General features: G+C 40.0%; 2 protein-coding genes across 10 annotated transcripts in view; one reads left to right on the top strand and one right to left on the bottom strand.

The window, feature by feature from the left end:
- Positions 1-17,437, top strand: part of BNIPL (BCL2 interacting protein like) — a 479,949-nt gene that overhangs the window by 243,480 nt on the left and 219,032 nt on the right. The gene's annotated exons all lie outside the window — the stretch shown is intronic.
- The window catches only part of ARNT (aryl hydrocarbon receptor nuclear translocator), a 59,847-nt gene that overhangs the window by 5,794 nt on the left and 36,616 nt on the right, over positions 1-17,437 (bottom strand). For all 9 annotated transcript variants that reach the window (XM_069090059.1, XM_069090057.1, XM_069090056.1 and 6 more), the window contains 10 exons: positions 15,743-15,845; positions 14,207-14,272; positions 12,975-13,060; positions 11,563-11,639; positions 10,488-10,622; positions 9,202-9,276; positions 6,472-6,623; positions 3,293-3,403; positions 3,068-3,137; positions 446-569 (listed from right to left, as the gene is read on the bottom strand). In XM_069090059.1, the coding sequence (XP_068946160.1) occupies positions 446-569; positions 3,068-3,137; positions 3,293-3,403; positions 6,472-6,623; positions 9,202-9,276; positions 10,488-10,622; positions 11,563-11,639; positions 12,975-13,060; positions 14,207-14,272; positions 15,743-15,845 (999 nt within the window). The remainder of the gene's footprint in view (positions 1-445; positions 570-3,067; positions 3,138-3,292; positions 3,404-6,471; positions 6,624-9,201; positions 9,277-10,487; positions 10,623-11,562; positions 11,640-12,974; positions 13,061-14,206; positions 14,273-15,742; positions 15,846-17,437) is intronic.

Genomic DNA, 17,437 nt, shown 5'->3' with positions numbered 1-17,437 from the left:
GACCCAACAAGAATCCAAGCTGGAATCTTGCTCAGGGGGAAGGGGAGGAGGGAGAGGTAAGTATTTATTGTACTTAAGTCACAGTGCTAATCAATGGAAATTCAAATGAAACAGTTTCTGCCCTCAAGGAGTTTACAATTCACCTGAGATCAGTAAATACAAAGTAATTTAAAAAGTGACAGAACTCTAACTGAGAAAAGGACCAGAATTACGATTTCATTGGTAGAAGGAACTCTCACTGAAAAAACTCAATCTCAACAATGTGACTCTGCAAGTCTGAGTCTCAGAGAGCTGCCAGATACTGGGATGTTCAGTGATATGGCTAGGGTCACCAAGCTGCTAGGGGCTCAGAGATGGTTCACCAAAGTTGAAATCAGGTTTCCCTTTCTCCACCATACCACTCTGGCTTCCAATAGGGGGGATTAAAAAAGAGAAGGGCACATACCTGCACTAATGTTGGAGTAGATCTCAGGAAATCTTGGGTCTCTATCCTGACCAAAAAGGCCATCAGACTTCTCCAGAGACTTGCCGTGTTCTGGGCCTGTGGCTGACCCAGGCTGGACTGAGACCTATGGAAAATAAGGAGAGAGGGGCATGAATTCTACCTCAGACTGACTTATTTCAGGGTCCTTTAATGTAACTAGTATGGTGTTTTGGGTTTGTTTGTTTTTTTTGCAGGGGAGAAGACAGGGCAATTGGGGTTAAGTGATTTGCCCAAGGTCACCAGATGAGTAAGTGTTAAGTGTCTGGGGCCAGATTTGAACTCCTCCTGACTCCTGGGCTGGTGCTCTATTCACTGCACCACTTAGCTGGCTCTAGTATGGTGTTCTTTAAGATGGGAACCTAAAAACCCTTAATGTTCAGCATTAATAATGAATATGATATGAAGGAAGGCCCCAGACACAGGATAATCAATTCCAAAATGTCTTTATTTTCCTAGTTTGTCTGATGAACTGTCCTCATTCATCATCTTAGTCACTCATCTAAAGAGTTATGTCATAAAGTCTTAATTCTTCAGTACTGAATTTCAAGGCTCCTCTAACAAATGTCTGGCCACTTGAACCCCTCCAGTTCCCCAGGCAGGCCCCCTGCAGCTTGCCCAAGGCCTTGTTCTTTGGATTTACTGTCCACTGATGCCAGGAGCTTCCCTTTTTCCAAGTGTTCTTCCTCTATGCTAAGTTAGGTCCTTCTATCCTAGCATTTTCCAAGCTCTACTTAAAATTTACCAAATCCATGAAATTTTTTTAACTCTACCTATGCAATCATTCCAATGCTTCCCATAATGTTTTTACTGTATATTTCTTACTTCTGTATTAACACTTTTTGCTATATTTTCCACATCTGTAGTATACTTGTCCAGTCTCTCCCTATGAGGCTATAAACACTCCCAATAAACTATGTTTTTATGTTTCCTGTGTATCATCCTAAAGTGCGTAGTGCAGGGTATCCTTGATGTAGTTTGCTGAATAACCAAGCCCCAGATTAAGGTCAAATCCCTCGTCAAGGCCAGCCTATCCCACAGTTCCACCCAAACCTAAAACCAGCACATGGATTCCAATTTTAGGCCCTCGATACTCTTATCTTGTAACCCCTCTATTATAATAACCATTCTCCCCAAATCCAGACTTTCCCTGCTCTAATCCATGCATGCTATGTACTCCTGCCAGATGAATCTTCATAATGCATAGCTCAAATCTGCATTACTCTTTTGCTCAAAATTCTTTAATAGCTGTTAAACATCAAATAAAATCCAGATAACTTGGCCAAACCATTCAAAGCCCTCTTCAATCTAGCTCCAGAACCTTCCTAGAAAAACTGGAGGACTTCCTGTCCCTATACATTGCTGTCATTTATCTCCTTTTTGCCTAGGTAGTGCCCTCTCTTCCTGACTCCATCTGCTAAAAATTCTCATCAACTTCTAGGTCCAGCTCAAATGCCTCCTCCTCCTCTGTAGCCCCCTCAGTCAAATATGACTTTTTCTTCCTCCTTTGAACTCTCATAGGCATTCGATATCTCTATTACACACTTAACCATACTCTACTAGGTAATGCAGTTATGTGTGTAAATGTCACAAGTCTGCTACTAGTCTTCCCTACAAATCCCTCAAGAACCTAGTTCATCTTTATATCTCTATCAGTCCCTAGTATGTCTTGTAAAAATATTGCTAGTACTATTGTTAAATTTAATGTATACTTCTCAAAAAAGGAAGTCTATATGCAAAAAAATTTCATATACCGACCTCTTTTTTCTGTTCTTTGTACATTGAAATGTTCAAGTTTCTTAATGTTTGTTAGGTTCGTAAAATTTGTGCTCAAAAAATATTTGTTAAATAAGTGAATACATTATTAAGAGAGGCCTGGCCCAAATAAAACAATATCTATTGAAGGGGTTTCAGTCTTATAAATTATGTGTAAAGAGAGGGAACTGTGACTAATCCAATTAAATTCAACAAGCATTCACTAAAGCCCTTATGATGTGCAACAGACTATGCTAGAATACAAAGAAAAACAGCTGCAGCCTTCAAGTTATTTATATAGCCAAAAGAGGGATACATGATTCAAAAACACAATTACATACAATCTAATTTAAAGTAGGAGAAAGCACTAACCAATTGTGGGTGTTAGAAAAGACTTCCCAAAACAACTAGTAAATGAATTGAGTCATGGAGCTAAGGATTCTAAGAAAGGGAGGAGAGAAGGGAACTCGTTTCAGGCTCAAGAGACCTTTAAGGAAGGATATGGCAGGGACAAGGAAAGCAGCCACAACTAGATCATCTACAATTAACAGGGATATTTGTGGAAGGTGAGCATATAATGAAACCATATATACACCATGAAAACAGGAATCTTAGGAAACAAAACCTACCTCTAAATCTATGGCCCCAGTTCTTCTAATGATGATCTCTGCAACTACAACCAGAATTCCTAGGCCTCACTAACTATACAGCAAAAACTTCTGTCTCTAAACCAGAAGTACAAAAGAAACAGTATCTGATGACCCCATGACACACTGCTGTTCCCTCCGACCTTCTTAATGGAAGGGACCAACTGGCCACTGACCAACTTACCTGTGAATGATTATAGCTGGCCAATCCATCTCTTCCTGGCACCACATCAAGCTCTGATTGCTGTTGTTGCCTACAGAGCAAAAGAAGACAAATAAAAAAAAATAATCTAAAGATCCTAGGAACCCAGGCCTAGAACTGGACCAACCTCCCCCACTTTGGCCAATAAAGAAACTGAAACCCTGAGATAGTCACAAGTCTATTCACCCACTTATCCCCACCATTCACCTGGGTGCCAGCTGCCCAGAGCCCATCTCCAGGGGCAGATTAGTCGCAGGGCCCAGCTGTGGTCTCTGCATTGAGTTGGATAGTGTGGGACGTTGCTCTTGGTTGGAGTTCCTGGAAAATATTTTGTGGTAGAGAAGGTAAGGGGATAGAAAAAGAGATAGAAATCTATGTTTGCTCATAGATCTCTGTATATTATTTATTTAGTGAATATACTTAAGATGTCTGGTCCTTCTGATGGACTGTACCCACAGATGGGGCAACACAGAAATCACATGGACAAACAAGAACACAAACCGAGTTTTACACCAAATAAACCTCCAATAAATACTTGCCTAACCCTTTTTCCTTTCCGTGCTTTGTCAGAAAATTTTCTGTTGACTTTGTGTGTCTCACTTCTCTCTCCTATATGAGCCCTTTGAAGCAAGGAGCCATTGTCTTTTCCATAGCATGTAAACTAAATACCTAAGACAATGCTATCAGGCCCTGAACTCAATTTCCTACCTTTCCCATTCTTGCTGTTTTCTCAGCCCTATAATGCAGAAGGAAATGGGCCACTAGATTTCCTTTTTGCATCCATATTCTTCTTTGTCCAAAGCTGAAAGGTAGATTGGTTGTGATATTAAGAAAATCTCCTGTAAGATAGCTGTCAGAAACCTCTGACCCTGGACTACTGGATGTTTTGTTCCTTGGTTCAGTCACAGATTAAGGATGAGACACTATTGTTCACATCCTGTTCAACTTCAATAATGGGCAGAGAACAAATCTGTATGATTGTGAGGACTCTGACAAATACTAAACTGTGCTCCCTACCTCCAGTATAAACAAGAATGCTTCTTTATTCCAGCCTAGAAGTAGAACTTGATGCATGAAATCTACTCTAGGCTTGGTCAGTGGAAGACTGTCCTCAGGAGATTCTTCTCACACTAAACTGAAAACTAAGGAAAAACAAAACACTCCAGAATTTCACAAGGCCCAAAATCTCATTTATTCTCTAGGGTTTTTTCTTTTTGACATTCTCCTCCACTCTCCTCCCATGGATAATTTATTTTGTCAAATGGCATGTACACCAAAATATGTCTATAGTAGGTCTATAATACCCTTCAATGTGGCCACCAAAACAGATCTGACCAGTCCATGTGATCATATATGAAAACAATAATACTAATTCTGTTACAGATCACTGTCAAATCTATGGTTGGTACCCTATGTTGATTATAAAGGTAGCTAATTACTTGAAGGGGTAGGGAAGAACATGGATAAAAAATAGCTATGGTCTGAAAAACCATTTTGGCCAGAAACTCTGGTGAATCTACAGATATACTACTACACATAAGCATCAGGGTTGGGGGCCAGAGACAACACTAAGCCAGATATAGTCATCTATTAAGAAGAAACAGCTAAACCTTGAGACAAATGCTATAAATTTTGTCACTGTATAAGTGTCTACTGTGGAAGAGTAACAGGATTTAATTTGTACTCCACAGCAAGTGGTTTGATACCCAGGATGGTGAGCATCTGTTTCTTCATAGCTAAAAATTGCTACAGAATAGTCTCTCTCCCACCTAGACCCACAGTTAACAGCCTCTAGAGATAACAGAATATATGAAGAATGGAAGCAAACCCACAGGAGTCACACTGCCAAAACCAGAGTATGCCATAGCAGGGGTAGAAGGGCAATACTGGACTTGAAGTCTGAAAAGACCTGTTTGAATTCCAATCACTGAGACTTAAGAGTTGTGTTAACAACTAATAAGTCATTTAGCCCCTCTGAATTCAGTTTCCTCATCTATAAATTAAAGAACACCTACAGACCTACTTCACCAGCTTGCTGTAAGGATCAAATGAAATAACATAAATTTCAGCTGTTAATTATTTAGTGAATTGAACTCAATTCACACAAATCAGGTACTGAGACTCTCTGCTACTGTTGTCCCCATTATTGTAGATCCAAGTCGACATGCATTTATTATGGGCCTAGAAGCAATGTAAGTGCCTAACCCCTGCCGCTGCCAAGGATCCATGGCAAGCCTCTCCTTTTGCAATGATGAATGAATCCCTAAAGATTATATTCCAGAACTTACCCTCATGTCCCTACCAAAAGTGCCGTCTTTGTCACTGGCATGATGTTGAGGCATCAGCAGGAAAAGCTATAACCACATCTCTTAGTCACATATTCTAACTCCCTGACCAAAAATAAAGGCACCAGAAAAAAATGGCAAAACATGCCAAAACGTGTCTCTTTAAAAAAAAAAAAAGATTATAAATTTAAGGAGGAAAGAAAGACAAGAAAAGCCAAAGTCCCAGGCACTTGGATCTTTCTGGAACCAATACCTTTATAATGTTATCCATGGAAACTCAGAGCAAAACTACAGTAACCTTGACCCCAGTGATTCCAAGTTAGTAAAGTCAAGTAAAGACAGAAGGGAAGCATCTCAGGTTTCATCCGTCCTTTGTTACAACAAGTTGATTAGAAATTGTTCAACTTTCTTTAATAAGTGTTTGGATTAGTTGACCCTGATCTCAGATTAGTATTGACAGTGCTTGTTTATTATTCAATATAACCTTAAAGAAAAGGGTTAGTGACCTGATCTAGGCCAAAGAGGTAGATTAGATGGAAAAAGAAAAGCAGGCAAGTTAGAAGAAAAAAGAACCTAAGGAAAAGAAGACAAGATTGGAAGGAAAGAATCAAAGACTGGTAAGACAGAACTGGTTTCATCTTGGGGAGGTGTTCTAAGTACGTGAAAATAGGGTCTAGGGTGGGTGAGGAGGGAAGGAGAGTGAGTCAGTCAATGTGATTAAAAAGAAAGAGAATCATTCCTAGAAATAACTGAAAAATAAAATTGAGATAAGTGTCCACCTCTTCAGTGCCTGTAATTGGCATTATGACTACAGGTAATAGCAGAAAGAGAAACCGTATTCATTTCTCCTATTTCCATATTTTGACTCCCTGGCCAAAACAAAGGTTATCAGAGAAAGAGTAAAACATGTTCCCTCTAACTGAAATCTATCCAGAATTTCTTTCTCATCCATTGGCCCCCAAATCCTGCAGAGAACAGAAAGGTGAAGATTCATAGTTGAGTACTGCTTGGGGGGGAGGGAGGAGAAAAGGTGGGGGAGGGCTTAGCCCTGGTTAATCTGGAGGGGCCAGGTGCACCAGAAGTGCCCTCAGTGGTACCTACTTCACGCTGGTGTTGGTACAGATGATGTACTCAATCTCATCTGAGTAGGGGTTCTGGAAGGTAAAGGAGCTGGTTCTCATCCAGAGCCACTCATGGTTCTTGGACCGGAACCGGAACATGACAGACAGAACCTGGCCTTTTAATTTCACCACCTGGAAGAGTTTTTTTACTGTGTCAGTGGGACCCCAACCAAAGGAAACGGGCTGAACAAACACACGGACCCATAGCCCCAACCCCAGACCCACTTCTGTCCTTAGAGGTATAAGGCCCTCTCTGTATTAATCTGCACTGTGTAGATTATAATCCAGCCCAATAAGCATTTATTAAGTGCCTACTATGTGCAAGGCACCATTCTCATTGTTAGGGATACACATAAAAAATATCCCTGACCTCCAGGAATTTACATTGCATCAGAGTTATAGAACATATAAACAAACAGGTATATACCTACTATGAGAAAGGAGAGGGCAGCAACAAGGTGGAGATCAGGAAAGGCTTCCTGTAGGAGCTGGCATCTGGGCCGAATGTTGGAATAAACTGAGGATTCTCTTTAGAATCCTGCTACCTCCTACAGAAAGCCTCCAACTAAAGATGGAGGAGATACCAGGAATAGGGGCCAGCACGTGTGCAAGCAGCGAAGCAGAGATGGAAGGCTGAATTCAGGGAATAGCAAGTAAGGCAGTTTGACTGGAACATAAAAGTGTGAAAGAAGGCTTAGAAAGGCAGGCTGGAGCCAGACGACACAGAGCTTAGTAAGCTTCCATCGGATCCTGGAGGCTCTCAAGCAGTGGTATGACCTGTGCTTCAAGAAGATGATATTGGCAGCTGTGTGGAGGACGACTAGAGAAGGGAGAACTGGGGAGCCATGCATCCAACCATGAGGCTGCTGCAATAGTCTAGGCCCTAGTGATGAGTGCAGGGAAGGGAACAAACCTAAGACATGGCTACATCAATATTCTTAAGTCTGTGAGGTATGTGCATGCATGCTGTATCCCCAGCAGAAGAGAAACTTACTAAGGAGCAGTACTCTGCACACAGGGGGCCTTCAGTTTTGACCAATTAGAGTCTAGCCTCAAGTCTTAAACACCAAATACTGAAGATTTAGTGTGCCTTGAGATCATAAGGGGCTAAGCGAGATGCACTCTTGAGGATCTATGCATACAGACTATGTAACTAATAATGATGTCCTGGTACTTTCTGGCTTTCAGCTCTTTGTTTCCCATCATGATCACACACATGTAGACACAACGCAACCATTTTCTTTAAGGGAGGATAGCCAGACTGAAGCCTCTGCAACTTTACAATGTTTTGCTTGTTCAAGACAGAATTGCTAAGTAGCTGAAAAATAAGGAAATAAACATAATGTGTTTCTCTGCAAGCCCCCAAGCTCTTAGATTGTTATGACTAGACCCAAAAAAGGAAGTAAATACTTTCAAAGGCCAGCAGGGAAAGGGCCTTGGTAAGCCCACTTAGCCTTGGAAAGTGTATCAGCTCTCCAAAAGAAACAACAGAAGAAACCTTGCCCTTGTAGATGGTCGGGTATACCAAACCCTAACCTCAGGAACCTGGATATGGCTTACATTAAGCTAGTTGATTCAGTCCTCCTGATACCAATGTGTTTCTTTTTTTAGAGCAGAGAGACAAAAACTTTCAGGAGTCCAGTGAAGTCTTGCTAGGAAAATTCCTCTAAAGCAATGGTAATTTTGGTCTTACTTTCTTTTTTTCCTAGACAAAGAACCAAAAAACAACCTCTCATATGTCTCATCAATTCCATATCACAGAAACTCAGAGCTGGAGGTTCAAAGGGTGCCTGTTCTGACCCATATATACCACTAATTTCTTCTGCAACAAATCTGACAAACAGGCATCCAGCTTTGGTTTTAAGGTATATAGTAAGGAGGACTCCCTACTAATTGTTAGCAAGTTACATCCAGGCCAAATTTGACTTCTTGGTAACCTCCACTTATTACTTCTAATTTGCCTCCTCTGGAACTAAGCAGAACAAATCCAATCTCTCTTCCACAAGAGAACCTTTCAAATACTTACAAATAGCTATTATTCTCCTCTCCTCTCATTCCCCTCTTCATCAGAGATCTTTAGGACTTCAGTCAACTAACAAGAGTAAATGACTATCAGTGAAGGGCAGCTACATGGCTCAGTGGATAGAGTGACAGACCTGGAATCAGGAAGACTCATTTTCTACTCATCTTCCTGAGTTCAGATCCTACCTGGGATACTTAATAGCTGTGTAACTCTGAGCAAGTCACTTAACCTTGTTTGTCTCAGTTTCCTCATCTGTAAAAAGAGCTGGAGAAGGAAATGGCAAACCATTCTAGTATCTCTGCTAAGAAAATCTTAAATGGGGTCACGAAGGACTGAACAACAAGATATCACTGAATGAATTATCAGAAATGGATTATCCTACCCAAAACAAGTCAAGTCTTCTTTGAGATTAGTCAGGTAGGTAAATATGTATGCCTCTCTGTTCATTCCAAAGCCAAACTGAGATGAAATGAGGATAATCTGTTATTTTAAATTGTTTTATCCTAATCTTCTCTATAAACACAAATGTCTAGATTGAGTATACTTGAACAAGTGAAATTATAGTGCCTTGCACAAAGTAGGTGGCCCAATAAATAACTGTTCAATCAATGAATGGATGGATGGATGAATGACATAGCAATAAAGCCTATTCCAATCTGAATTGAAAGCAAGAATGAAAAGAGTTACCTGTTGGAAACTGTCTCTTAGGAGCTGCTGGTCTTCATGATGGCAGAATTCCACAATATCCTTTCCCAAAAGCTCCTAATTGAAGAAAGGAGAATAAGGCTCTCTTTACCTAAAGCCTCAGAGTCATCTTGCTACCTTCTCCGCTTTCACTTGACCTGGGATTTAGGAACCTGATTTTTTATTTCTAATTCCATCCTTAACTCCATGTTGCTCCTGGGCAAAGTTCCTTCCCTCTCATGATCCCACTCTATACAAATAGAAGAAGTCACTTTATTCTTTTCCCCTCAGGTTAATTGGTGTAAATATATGTGAGGACTTGGTGAAACCCTCAACAAGTGTTCTTAGATGGATTATCCAATGTGTGTATTACTTAAGACCCTTTACTTCCTTCTCCTCCCCTTCTACCTACATTGCTGTCCTGTTTATCAGTACTTCTGCTGGGATAAGGAGAATAGGGAAAGCCTAAATCCATTAGGTTTAGGGATGGATTCCTCTAAGTTTCTAATGATACCAGAAGAGGGGTTCTTGACATTTTTGGGGAATCTAAGGAAGCCCAAAGGCTTCTAAGAATGATTCTAAATGCATAAAATGATATACAAAAAAAAAATCACGAAGGACCCTAAGTTAAGAATTCCTAGAGTAGAATATTAGACCTTTTTCCGAGCTGTTACCTAGTAGATGACTCTACTCAAAAACCACAGGCCCTATTGTTATGAATTTTATATTCAGGCTGATTTCACTTAGATCAGGGCCTCAAGGACAAAGGTTCCCTACCCCTGAACAGATGCAATTTAATTGACAATTGGAAGGTTCTAATAAGTACTGTACAATGGCATCTAATTCCCCTATTTTGTGAATTTTTGTAGTCCAGGAGTTATCTAATTAATATGAATTGAAATATGAGTGTATGATCATAGCTATAATAAAATTGGGAACACAGACGTGAAAGTGTTTTGAAAAGTGAAAACCAATGTGCAAATACAAAGTAGCAATTGTTAATTTTAATCACAATAACAGTAAACAGATATTAACAGGATACATACATGTATATGTGTATATGTGTAAGTACATCCATATGTATTGGGCTGCCTTTGCTTATTTCAGTTGTTACATACGACTAACATAAGGATCAGTTTTTGACAAAGAAAAAAATCTAGCCGCCAAATCTCTCTGGATCTAGATTTTTATCTTTTTATTATCTGCAAGTCTACAGTTGGTAACCTTAATAAAAGTTGGGAGAAAAAAGCAGCCAAAATGTCAGTTCCGTCTTGCACTGAGCACCTCACCTGTGGCTGGTAGCCCACAGTAGCTATACATCGATGGTCCACAAAAGTAAAGATACCCTCAGTGTTGTGACGGGAGATGAATTCTGTTGGCTGGCAGACATTGCTCATGTCTGTGCAGTTAGGAGAACTGGTCACCTAAGAACCAAGAAAAAGTTAAGGAAAAAAGAATCTTACCACCTAAGCCCTTTAAGGGAACCAAAACACATATGTCCCTATCTCCCACATAATCATCTCTATAATGACCTTTCATAAGACCTCACATGTCTAGGCACAATAACCATTAACTATAAATAATTCATATTATCTGTGCCTCTATAAAAAGAAGGAAGAATGACACAAAAGTAATCAGAGAACATGTGAAGTCTAACAGAAAACTCATTTTAACAAATACTAAGGAAAGGGGAAACCAACCACTTGTAATCCAAAAGCCTCCCCCCTCCTTTCTGACAGAGCTAGGTTCCTCAATGCACTTAGAAAACTGAGGGCTAAAGTTACCAAGGAAAATGTCCAGCCATGCAAGTACAGGAAATCAGAAGCCCCAACTTCTAATTCTTTCCTCTAGTTAATCTTGCAGATAGAAAAAAAGAGAGGATGTACAGTTCTTTCCTAACATAGGGGCCAGGAAACCAGAGTAGAGAAGGCAGAGGGTCAAAATTACAAGAGAGTACATAAGGAGTAGGGCAGCTAGGCGGCACAGTGAGTAGAGCATCAGCCCTGGAGTCAGGAGGACTTGAGTTCAAATCCAGCCTCAGACACTTAACACTTACTAGCTGTGTGACCTTGGGCAAGCCCCTTAACCCCAATTGCCCTGCCTTCCCCCTCTCGAAAAAGACAAAAAAAAAAAACCAAAAGAGTATATAAGGAGAGAAGTGACACCCATTCCTCATGCTTTCCATCTTCTGTTAAATCCTAGAAGGTATTACAAATCCCCAAGCCTAAATAAAATGTCCAAAGTTTTACATTTTGGTTTCTGTGGAATCAGGTAATGACAGAGAATAGGAAAAGAGGAAAGTTGTATGTACAAGCCCAAAGCAGGAGGAGGAGGAGGAGAAGGAGTAAAATACTTCACACTTGCCTGTAATCGGCCAATGGCCACAAGGCAGAACTTGCTTCCCTGGCTAGCCTCTGGGTCATCATCTGGAAGTGAGACACCTGAAGAAAGAGAGAAAGTCAAAGAGTATATAGCAATATTAGCAATAGAGTCAAGAGATGTCCTTCCCAAGCAGAGACCTTGAAAATAAATAATGTAGTGGGGCAGAGACAAGATGGCAGTGTAGAAGCAGGACAACTCCATGAGTTCCCCCCATAACCACCTCAAATACCTATAAAATATGACTCTAAACAAACTTTAGAGCTACAGAACCCACAAAGTGACAGAAACAAATCTTCCCCTGAAGGCAGCCTAGCAGGAAGGGTCCATCACAATGTGCTGGGAGCCCGCAAGTTTTAACCCCAGGGCGGCCTGACTAGCCAGAGTGGACTTTGGGAGAGTGGATCACCAGCAGCTATGGCGGTTTCCAGAATTATCAACCGACAAATGACAAAGGCAAAGAAAATAAATAATGTACCAAGAACCAAACAATGTCCAACCAAATAGTTATTTCTATACCTTGGGGGGGGGGGGGGGGGGGGGAGAAGAGCCATACTCCTGTATGGAAGAGGAAAATAGGGTAATCTCATTCCTTCCTCGGTGCACTGATATTTGCTTTTTTTAAACCCAGAATAGTAATACCATTTCCCTAACCTGAGGACCAAACCAAAGTAGGAAGGAAAGACATAAACACTTGGGATTATAATTCACACATTTATAACAACTTAAAATTCATTTTTAAGTTCAAATTTAAGTACTGCTGCCTAAAAACAAATTATTTTTAGTTTCATTTTACTTTCTTTCAATAAACAAAAGGAAGCAGTCAGACTCAGCAGAGGAAGGGTGGGGTGGGGGAGGGGAAGAGCTGAAAGAATGGAAGGGGGATGGAAGAGCAGTCTCAGGAATCCAGAATCCTTTGCCAGACCAGTTTAGTGATGTGTTTTCTCCCTGAATGTGTGAAACCTAACTGATAGATTGAGCCAAATGAGTCTGCTCCCTGTTCCCTCTTTGACTTGCTCAATCCTGTCTTCAAACTTGATATAAAACACTCTGCCTATATATTCTTCCTTCCAATCCACAGCCTTCCTGTCCTTCAAACTCTGAAGAGACCCCCTACTTTGGAAACCTTTTTCTATGGGCTATCCTGAGCTTTCATTACTCCTCTATGTGCTCGGTAGATATTCCTGTTGAATCATACTTGAGCATATATTGTATTTGTTCATATTTATTAGTACTCATTCATGTTTAAGTATATATACCCCACATATACCCTATATGGACCAGGAACTGAGAAAGGATTGAGTCTTCTTTGGTCCTTCTATGGTCACTGAGTGAACAATAAACCTTCATCCACTTTCTTATCCTTTATGATGAGTCATCTAGAAGAACTCTCTTACCTGCTGGGGGCCAAGCCTTGATGTAGCCTGTGCAGTGGACAACCACGAAGTGAGGCTCCCCTTCTTTCACAGAGCCAAGACCATTCCTGGAGAAAATCATATATATCAGGAGAAAACACAGCTTTAAAGACAGGCATACTACTGCATTGTTGGTGGAGCTATGAATCAATACAACAGCTGTGGAAAGCAATTTAGAATTATGCAAAATAAAATGACTAAGATCCCTTTGGCTCAGTAACTCCACTAACTAGGCTTATGCCCCATGAAGGTTATTGATAAGAAAGCTTCCATATATACCAGAATATTTACAAAATCACTTTTTATGGTAGAAAAGAACTGGAAACAAAGTATATACTCATCTATTAGGAAATGGCTAAACAAACTGTGGAATATCAATGTAATGGAATATTACTGTTATATGAAATGATAACTATGATGAATACAAAGGAAGCATGGAGATTTACATGATTTATTACAGAATGCAGGAAGCAGAGCTCAGAAAACGATATGCATGATGACCACAGCAATGCAAATAGAACCACAAAGCAAATTTTTAAAAAAGTAAATGTTGCCAAATTACCAAGTATAAGCATAACTCCAAAGAATATGTAATGAGATTTTTTTTCCTTTGTGTTCATATGTGGAACACTGCTTATATCATGAAATGATCAGTTTTGCTGATTTTTTTCTCTTCCTCTTTTTTTTTTCCTTAAAAAATTTGTTATATGGGATGGCCCCCTGGAACAGAGGAAGGGTATGGATACTGAAAGAAATTCTGGTGTAAGATCGAAAGATAATCAATTAAAAAAATTTTTTTTACAAAGTCAAAAAAGAAAACCACCCTCATGAAACTATTTAATTATGGGTCAATTTTTGGTTTTGCATGGCATGTTTAACTTAAAGCTTTGAGCAATCTGAGGACAAGATAATCAGTAGCCCTTTTCCACACCAAAGCAACTGACATGCTATGCTCTCTTACTGCAGCAGGAAGAATGCATCTGAGGCAGCCCCATACTCATCCACACAAAACGTGTGGACTTCTTCCTGGGTAGGGATACCCTGGAAATGGGTAACAAAAGAGAAAAAAACTATTGTGCCTTTTTCTCTGGAAGGTTGACAAGAAGACTATATTTTCCAAGACAGGGAGAAGAACATAGTGATCTCTGGAAGAGACAGGCTACCCCAGATGTCTGTGAAGCATTTTCTCTGGATGTGATGACCTTCAAACTCACCTGCATCTGTTCCTCACATAGCTCAATCTGTTCATGGAACCTGGATCCACAGAGCCATTACCACACCTGCCCAATGGAAAAAAAAGTTTAGGCTGACCAATGTAAGAGCTTCCTGTAGCACTCACGAAGTTAACAGGCCAGGGACAACTAGTGAGCAGAAGAGATATCAGAGCAGAAGATAAAGCAGTTCAGGAATTACACAGCTATGTCTAAGAAATGAGGCTTTAACAAAAAGAGAAGGACAGAAAACATCACTAATATCTGAATTCAAAACAAAAATATACTATGCATTCCTTGTCAAAAATGACAAAAGAAGGCCTCTGTATACTACTGTTTACATTTTTAATGCAGGATTTTCCTGTTCCTACCATTAAGTGTTTGCATTAGCCATTTCCAAGACCTAAGATACTATCTTCCCTACCAAGCTCTGATTCTCGTTCTCCTTCAGAATTCTGTTTAGTATTCACCTCCTCCGGGAGGACTGCTCAAATCACATTATTCTCTATTCCACATAAGCTCACCGGGTTACGTTTACACAGAGTTCTGCACATTACTGGCTCATTTTTACCATGTTTCCTCATTCAGAGCTAACATTTACACAGCACTTTGCAAATACTATCTCATCTTATCCTTACAACAACCTTAGGAGGTACTTGCTCTTATTATTCTCATTGTGCAGAAGAAGCAACTGAAGGTTAAGGGATCTGTCCAGGGTTACAAAGGCCCTAAGACTAAATTTGAACTCAGGTTCAAATTCCTGATCCCAAGTCCAACATTCTATCCACTGACAGTATCCACCTAGCCGCTACTTATTAAACTGTAAGCTTCCTGAGGTTACAAGTGACCTCTCTTCCTGTGTCAATGTCATCTAACAATGTCTAATGTAGTACTCTAAAATATACTCTTTATATTTTTAGGAACCCCATATTTCTCATAAAGTTGCAATCAGTGAAACAGAATGAGAAACTGATTCCCACAGATGTTGGGAAAAGTATAGAGTCAGGATGACCTGGGTTCAAAACCTGCATCAATACTTACTAATTATGAAACTATGATAAGTCACTTGGGCCTTATCTGCAAAATGAAGATATCATCTATGGCTCCTACCTCACAGAGCTGTTATACAAAGTGCTTAGCCAACTTTAAATTGCTACATAAATGTTAGCTGTTATTGTTAACAGTATTATTGTTGTTATTACTGTTGATGCCCTACCCCTCAAGGTTTAAAGAAATGAATTTAGGGGTGGCCAGGTGGCGCAGTGAACAGAGTACCAGCCCTGGAGTTAGGAGGACCTGAGTTCAAATCCAACCTCAGACACTTAACACTGACTAGCCGTGTGACCTTGGGCAAGTCACTTAACCCCAACTGCCCTACATGCCCCCCTCTAAAAAGCAAAGAAGAAGCAGAAGAAGAAATGAATTTAAATCAATTGGTATTTTGGGGAGTTTAAGGTCTGTGATGGCTGATTAAGAAATTAAGTACCCTTCTCAATGCTGAGTTCTTCCTAAATAAAACCACACCAATTTTCCATTTACCTCATCCGGCAGATAAATGACCTCCTTGAACCCATACACATCCTCATGGAAGACTGCTGACCCTCCTTCTTTACTGTCCCAGTCTTTAGGTCCAAAATGCGACCTGGAAAAAAAAAAGGAAGCTTGGAGTGAACTGCTTGGTGGAAAAGAAAGAGAGCATAAAATGTGAATGGAATGGATTAAGAGATACATGGAAATAAAGGCAGAAGGGCATTTGCAGCCTTAACCAATAGCATGAGTTAGGAATATGGCATCAACCTAAGAAACTTCTCACTTGCTTCCTGTTTCTGTCTACTGCTTTCAGTATTAATTGGCAGCCCTGACCATCACACTGGACCCCCGCTATATGGGGGGAGTCTACAAGGAGTGGGAAAGTGAATGTCTAGCCTACTCAACCATCAATTACACATATATAAATGATATGTGATAAACTTTTAATTTTATTTAGGCTGGCTTTCATCTGGCATATAATATTTAAGCTTAATAAAAACCAATCAACAAGCAATTACTAAAAGTACCTACTATGTATCACTTTATTAGAAAGACAAACTTACCACAGAAACTTTAAAGGGCAAATATTTCTGATTATGTGCAGTTAATTATAACATTGTGCTTTTTCACTGTTACAGAAATTAAGTGTTGAATGTACAAATAACTAAACCACGCCATGGTAACACAGAAAAATAGCATGGCATAGGTTTGGGGTGGTAAGTTCTGAGTCAGGAAGCCCTCTATTACTTAGTAGTGGTATGAGATCGGCTTCCTGGAATCCCCCTCTTCCTCATATATACTACCTCCTCCAGGAGAGCTGTCCCCATATCTCCCAATCCTACTGAAATCACCTTGTATTTATTTCCTACATACATCTGTCTATGTGCTCTCCACCAACAGAATGGAAGCATTTCGTTTTTGTCTTGGTTTTCCCAGTACATACATAATTACCCAGTTTGCAGGTACTTAGGCATATGGTACACAACAGACATTAAACAAACATTTGCTGACTAATATGACTGGGTAAGTCATGTCACTTCCATAGGCCTCATGAAACTCCCTAGGAATTACCTATGTCTCAAATAGGCTGTGATTGGCATTGATAGAGGGAATTCCCATTCTAGGCAATAGAAAGGTTAATAAAATCCTCCAAACACTCATGTTCAAACCATGGAGAATGAAAGAGCAGGCTAACTTGAACTCCACAGATGTTAATAAGACAGAAACTAATAATCAACAATAAGATAAAGTTATTGGCACTGGTTCATCCCAAACCTTGGCAAACCTTTGATTTATTTCTACTGGAGTCCACTGGAGTCTCTTAAATGACCTCCATTTAGCAATGGAGTCTTGAATTCTAATTTCCTTTTCAGATTTGATGCCTTATTTAGCTCATACTAATATTAAAATGAGTTACCTTCCCTAATATAATATTGGCCCATTCCAGGTATCAATCTTGGATGAAGAATTATTTAAGGATAGGGCATAAGTAGATGACTGTAATGGGAATGTAAATTTTTAAGATCTTCCCTGCCCCTAGGCTAAAGTGCACCCGGAGCTTGGGGTGGAAGGCTTGTTTTTCAGTAGATACTTCTTGATTGGCCAGTGAGTTAATAAGGTTGTTACATTCTCTGAGCCAGGAGAAGGCTGTATAAGTCCTGATGTGTAGCTTTGTTTTGGGGCTCACTTTGAGAAGTGTTCTGT

Source organism: Petaurus breviceps, unplaced genomic scaffold (genome assembly GCF_028583685.1).
Source record: "Petaurus breviceps papuanus isolate PSGF00001 unplaced genomic scaffold, PetGlider_PUasm1.0 186, whole genome shotgun sequence".
In the NCBI taxonomy this organism is placed as follows: domain Eukaryota; kingdom Metazoa; phylum Chordata; class Mammalia; order Diprotodontia; family Petauridae; genus Petaurus; species Petaurus breviceps.
Note: the sequence above shows the minus strand (reverse complement) of the source record. Positions and strands in the feature narration are given on the sequence as shown.